This window comes from Cricetulus griseus (genome assembly GCF_003668045.3).
Source record: "Cricetulus griseus strain 17A/GY chromosome 1 unlocalized genomic scaffold, alternate assembly CriGri-PICRH-1.0 chr1_0, whole genome shotgun sequence".
Classification (NCBI taxonomy): Eukaryota; Metazoa; Chordata; class Mammalia; order Rodentia; family Cricetidae; genus Cricetulus; species Cricetulus griseus.
The window spans coordinates 207,800,856-207,807,611 of NW_023276806.1; the positions used below are offsets into that span (position 1 = coordinate 207,800,856).

Below are 6,756 nucleotides of genomic sequence, written 5' to 3' on the forward strand. Positions count from 1 at the left end.
TTAAAAAAATGGAAAACACTAAAAAGATGAGTTTTATTTCAATTACAAGAATGTACACATTTTTTCTCGTCTATCCAAAGATAACCATTTTGGCCCACACAGGAAACAGATGAGTTCTGGGAATGCTTAACATATATAAATATGATCTCCATCACCACTTCCATGAATTCTTTGAAAAGTCAAGGTTACCAAAGCAGCTTCATGGAGCACGTGAAGGAGTGAGACAGCAAAGCACAGCTCTGCATTTAAGTCAACACCCACCCTGAACAAAAGCTCGTTCAATGGCTGACACTCCCCATTTCTCTTTGTAGGTTTCAGCAGTCCAACGGCATTTAACATACATGGAATTGGTTTTAGATACTGAATTCTGTGACCTTCCTGAGCATCTGAAGATTTATCCACATCTTCCTAGTCACTCTTACTTTCCTATTAATTTTTGTTGCAATTTTAATGTGCAAGTTTTTCACTATTCAACCAATTTTTAATTCACATCTCTTAGACAAAGAGCAATTTTTCAACCAATGTAGAACTCTAGGGCAGTGGGATAAACATCTACAGCTCAACACAGAAAGAAACGTGTCTCTTATTACTATTACTTGCATGCATAAGTTACTATAATAACCTAAGTTCTCTTTACAGCCAATTTTCCATAAATATTAAATTACCAAAAGTAATGGTATTTTCTAAGTTTTCAAAATGATCTATCATTTAGTAGAAAAATAAATCAGGCAACTGCATTTATTAATTTAGGCAATGTTTCCCAATAAAAATGTAGAAATATTTAAATTTACATATTACAATGTACCAACACAAAGTCAAAATCCACAATTACACACTCATAAAAAAATCTAAACGTCATCTTCAGAAGACGCAGTTTCTGTACAGGATTTACAGACATCTAACCACACACTGTGTCTTCAGTGTGCTACGGAGTTCAGAGGTTCGGCTCGGATGTTCCCCAAGTCCAGTGCAGAGTCTGTCTCTTCATCAATTTCTCCAATGACTGCTCTATTATCAGTATGAGGGAAAGACAGAGTTAAACACATGCTGAAGTGAACTCCCATACATTTCTAAAACCCCATTAACTACAGCATCATTTCACTCTTCCAAATGTGAGGAACTGGGAAGATGCAGTGACTACACGAGGTGGGAAACAAAAGCCATTTCATGACTCACTGAATGAAGTCCTAACACTCAGGTAGTGTTAAAAGAACAAACAATAAAGAGATACTGCAAGTGTTTGAACATCAGATCTTTGGAAAACTAGTGGCTGGTCTGCTGCACTCAAAGTCAAACAAAAGTCTGTTTTCCTGAGCTCTTAAAAGCAGGCTCTAGCCTCAGTATGTTTGTGGTAAATGTTCAGTTTGGTTTCTTTGTAACACAGATGTAGGCAACACAAATCATCCAGCCCATACACTCGCACTGCAGTGTTCTGCTCTGCTGCTCGGGGATAAGGGCCCTTCTGCTCAGGCTCACGCTTTACAACTCACGCCACAATTTCACCCAAGTCATCTCCAGAGAACATTTTGATAAGGATCAATCAACTTACTTACAAAATACAGATTTCAGATAAAATTAAGTGAATAAAGCACATATTCATTTTAAGATAAACTTCCAGTATTCACTAATAACTAATCTTACAGATCACCAAATGAATTAAGTATCACTTCTCCTATCATCTTACATATCCCTTCAAACCTAAACTTGCTGTCTGTAGTAATATTTTGACTCTTCGTAGTATTCTAGAGACATTAAAATTCAAGTTTTAGCCACATAAGGCAGAATGAACCTATAATCCCAATACTTGGGAAGCTGAAGGAGAATGAAAGAAGTCTGGGCCATATAGCAAGTTCCAGGTCAGCCTGGGTTACATTAAGAGATTCAATTTAAAACAAAAAACAAAAACACCAAATTTAAAATTTAGTTCCTTGGTCACCAACCATTTTTCAAATATGACAACTACAAAAGCAAGTAGATATAATACTGGAAAATGTTGACATTCAAGACTTCCATCATTAGAAAAATGAATATTTTGAATAGCACTGTTCAAAATGGTTTCAGTTTTTCTCAAATTGCCATGTCTAAGTTTTCTCAAACTAGACTGTCAGTGTCCTGAATTCAAGAAGACTATAGGTTTTTCATGGGACATATTAAGTATATCCAGTCAATAAAAACAGTGACAGCTAAATGAGCCTGAATTTTTTAAAATAGCTCAAACGGGAGATTTTTTTAAGGAGATTTTCCAAATGTCAAGAAGCCTCTTTAAGGAAAAATTTGGTACAAAGCAGGGCCCTTTGTGGGCCTATCCATGCCACTTTCCTAGTAGAAACACACAACACAATAGTGGTTTAGGCTACTCAGAGGCTGTAGTAACAGGTAGATCTACAGTTCAAAGTCAGTCTAAGCAACTTAGGTAAGCCTGGTCTCAGGATGTAAACAGTAAAGAGAGCTGGGGAACACAGATCAGCAGTAGACTGTTGTTCTGTATGTGTAAGACTATGTTCAAAAGCCAAGTCTCAAATCTCAGTAGGTCAATGTTTACTTTGTGAAGAGACAACTTTAGTTGGTTCCTGAGGTTACCTCAACATAAAAAGAATAAATTAAAAATAAGATAAGCTATAGCTGCAAAACAGATGAATTCTATTACACATGGATGACATATAAGTTGGGGGAAATCTCTCTTCCATAATGCAAGCACACCCGTAGTGAAAAAGTAACTTTACTCAAAATGACTTATTTTACTTACACATTGTCACCTCTCACGATGTATAATCCTAATACCACTTGTTCCACTCCTTGTGAAGAGCTGAATACCCTCTCGTGGCTTTCATCCAAAATCAAATTAATAGTCTGGTCAAAACCTTTTAGTGTTCCCTGAAAAGAAAATGAGAAAGACAAAACATGCAAATCAGCTTACAGCCATTTTAGCTGCCAGGTAAGTACTTATGTCTCAGTGTTAGTCCCCTGGCAGTACAATATCTTCTGCGTTCCGAAGCAGTCACAACACAGAGCTTACCTCTCACTTGTTTTATAATAGGGAAAACCTTTACTGAAAATCTGACTATTGTGCAGTTGCAAGCAACACCCAGGCACTAGTATTTCCAAGTAAATAAACTCACATGGTCCAGGAACTAGCACTAAGAACACAAACTAAAACAGGACACCGTTAGGATAATTTTTTTTTAACTTAATAATAAGAACCACAAACCAGCCATACAGTTCACTGGATGTTACTACTTAGTGAAAGTCACTAGCTAAACAAACACACTGAGCAAATCACCTCCACTTTCCTTCACCTTGGAGATACTGCTGTGTTTTGCCCATTTCACATAAGGGACCTGATACTCCAGAAAATGATGGTTCAAGATTTCATGGGTAGTAACTAGAAGATTCAGTACAGATAAATAAGACTAGCTCCAGAGCCAGATTACAAAGTAATGACACTATTCTGTTGTAAACAATGCTTTCCAGAAATTAATCTATAAATATACACAAATCACATGGTAGTTACACCTAACATTTAGTATATCCTTGTTGCCAATGTTGTGTCTTATGTGTATGTATTGTTGAATACTCTTAATATAGTAGACATATGTAGAACCAAAATAATCAAGAACTTAACTTGAAGGAAATACTCAGGAAAAATTTTGTGGCTATAGCAAAATGTAATATAATGAATGCTGTTTAAGTTTCTGAAGAAATAGCTTCTTTTAGATTTGGCTGGTTAATCTCTTGGGTACACCTTTAAACCCCCCTGTTCTGAAAAACCATAATTGTATAGAATCTGAATGAAATAAATAGAAACTTGGAATGTAGAAATTGGGAAGAAAAACAAATTAGACTATTTATTATAGCACTTGGCAAATGGTAGTTATCATAAACCCCTATAAAGGTGCTCTCATCTTCATTATATATGCAATTATTTTATCAGGTACGATAAAGACAGAACTACTGAGTGTCAATACAAAGTTTCTGTTTAGCTTTTCTTCTATAAGCATTTTCTAACAGAAATATAAGAAATTTAAACCTGAGGATTTCAAAAATCAGTTATTTGTAAATTATCTGATAAATGCAACAGACTTCTTTCAATGTTTAAACAAACATATTCCTAATTTCACATTCCAAATTGCCTACTGTTGACAAATTTAGAGTGTAAACTCACCACCACTAAACAAAAAACCTTAAGACACCTGTTTCCTTTATGGGTTTTGGAATAAAACTCAATTTATAACACACTTGTTATACTGAATCTCTGTGAAAGTAACTTGGTTTTTTTTTTTTTTTTTTTTTTTTCTAAGCCTGGTTCCTAATCTACAATATAAGTGATAATTCTTCTTGAGATTCCTTGCAGACTAAATAACACAAAATTCCTAGCATATGATAAGCACTGCAATTACTATGGCAGTCTATCACTTTGACTGGTGTTGCTCACTAAAGAGCAAGAAGAATCAAAGGGATTCAGAAGAAGATAAGGAGGCTGAAGAAATGGTTAAAAGTATATACTATTCCTCCAAAGGACCTAGTGTGGCTCACAATGGCCTGTAACTCCAGCTCCAGTGGATCTGACAACTCTTCTGGGCTCCTTGTGTAGTGTACCACCACACATGGCAGACACTAACAAACAGACATACACTCAAACCTAACTAAAAATAAATCTTTAAGAAAACAAAATCACGAATGGGAAAACATGGGATTAAATTACAGCCGTGAAAGAAATATTGCAGAGACAGTAGATGAGGCAATGGTCCCAAAGATCATACCCCAGTGAAGTCACAGCTAACTTAGTTTCTGAAACCACTCTCACAATATTTGAAGAACAATGAAATCACTGAATACACATTTCTCAGATTGGATCTCCCCATTGTTAAGCAACTTACAAGAGCATATGCATAATTTGTAAATCCTTAAAGAGCTCTAAATGAAAACAAACAAAAGGAATTGAGGTTAAAAAAAAAAAAAAGAATGCAAGAAGAAAATTAGTCGGCACAGCTCTGCATTCCAGATCAGAAGACTTCAAGGTTTATTAGGGAAGCTGTATTGACAGCCAAGAGATAAAAGTCTGTCAAAACAGCTGGATCTCCAGCATACATGCGGGCAGAACACTGTGTACTTTAAATTTAAACATTCTTAAAAAAATAAAACAGCTGGATCATAAGAACACTAGAATCGAGGTTATACCGTGGTACCTCAGCATTAGATTAGAAACGTAACTTCAAATTTACAATCAATAAGCCTACAAAGAAGCAGACTGAAAATGCCACTCACCACAATCATTCTCCCATCAGAAGTGATAACGGCGACGGTTCCTGAGAACTGCGTCAAGGAAAGTATTTCTTAGAGATTGCAGAGTGAAAACTTTCAGCCTGGTAAGGAAATGGTCTCAATTACTTAAAAAAGAAAAAAGTGGCGGTATGAAGGTTCGACACAGCCGCTGCTCACGAGGTACAAAACTGAAGGTTTGAAACTTGTTTCAATTCTATCCTGAAAACAGTAAATCTAATGGGAGAAGGGTAGAGTCTGACATCTGACCCTGGGTTTAAAACAGCAATGGGTTCCAATCCCTAACACTGAGAGATACAATCCCTTCCTTTCTCAGACCAATGTCTTCACCTCTGAAATAAAAACTGGACGCGTAACTATCAATGTTGCACCGTTGTGGCGCGTTAAGCCCCCTCCCCTAGTCCAAGACCTGGTCATAATTAATGCCACCAAGTACAAACAACCCTGGATTCCTTAAAAGCTCTCTGCTTTGAACGCCTGAGTTTCTTGTCTGTACCAGATGTGCTCGGTGCACGGTTTCTGTCCTGACTTTGCAGCAGCGCTTGTAATTTAAAATCTCACCTGGGATCTTAAGAGCTCCTTGCCTGTCACTGAAGCCCAACACGATTCCAGGCTTTCCTTCTAAGGGTATCGCATGGACACTTCCAGGGGGGGCCCGAAATTCACCTTGGAGAACCAAGCACCTTTCTATGCATGCGAGCCTCGAGCCAACCGCAAGCCCTGAGAAAACCGGTCCAACTTATTCCCGACGCTGGCCCGCACAAGCCCTAAGGGATCTGCAGCAATCCAGCCAAAGGCTCCTTGCAGGGAAGCTGTGCCGGGTGAAAAGGGCCCGGGTCTGTCCGGATGACCCCACCGCCGGTCCCGAACCCCGAGTCCTCCCCGCCGCCCCGGGTCTCCGCCCCCGCCCCGCCCCGCCGCGGCCTGGGCAGCCGCCCGAGGATACGGTTGATGTAGTTCTCCAAGGCAGACGTCATGCTGCTGGGCCCGGAGGTCCCGGGAACAGGAGACAACCCGGCAACAAGGAGACGAGACACGGCCGGGCCGCCAGAAGCACGTACCGGTTCCCGCCGCCCGCCCGCCCGCCGGTGAGCACAGATACCGCGAGACCAACGAGTACCTAGCAGCCAATCGGCACTCGCAAGGAGCCGACCAAACCGGAAGCCGGGCGGGGACTGACTCGCGCGCGTGCGCAGCGTGCATCCGCCGCGCTTCCGGGTGCCGGTCGGTAGAGGGAGACGGACAAAGGCGGGGACGGGCGGAAGTGTGGGCTGGATGCAGGCGCTGGGAGGCTCGCCAGCGGAGGGGCGGGAGCCGCGGTCGTGTGGGAAGATCGGCTGTGCCGGAGACGCCCTAGATGAGATGTTTGCTCGTCCTTGGGAGGAAGGGAGCTCTAGCCTTCTCCAGCGCGAGCCAAAAAAAAGTTCCGAAAGACAAATGGCGCGGTGCAAAGCGAACGTCTTTGTAGCCCGCACG

General features: G+C 40.3%; 1 protein-coding gene across 1 annotated transcript; it reads right to left on the reverse strand.

Annotated features, from left to right (window-relative positions):
• Lsm8 (LSM8 homolog, U6 small nuclear RNA associated) lies at window positions 1-6,378 on the reverse strand. The gene is made up of 4 exons (XM_027389957.2): window positions 6,227-6,378; window positions 5,266-5,306; window positions 2,747-2,874; window positions 1-1,008 (listed from the first exon to the last, which is right to left on the reverse strand). Exons 1-4 carry the CDS (start codon window positions 6,255-6,257, stop codon window positions 918-920), a joined length of 291 nt encoding a protein of 96 aa, XP_027245758.1. The 5' UTR covers window positions 6,258-6,378; the 3' UTR covers window positions 1-917.
• Between the last annotated feature and the right edge of the window lie 378 nt (window positions 6,379-6,756).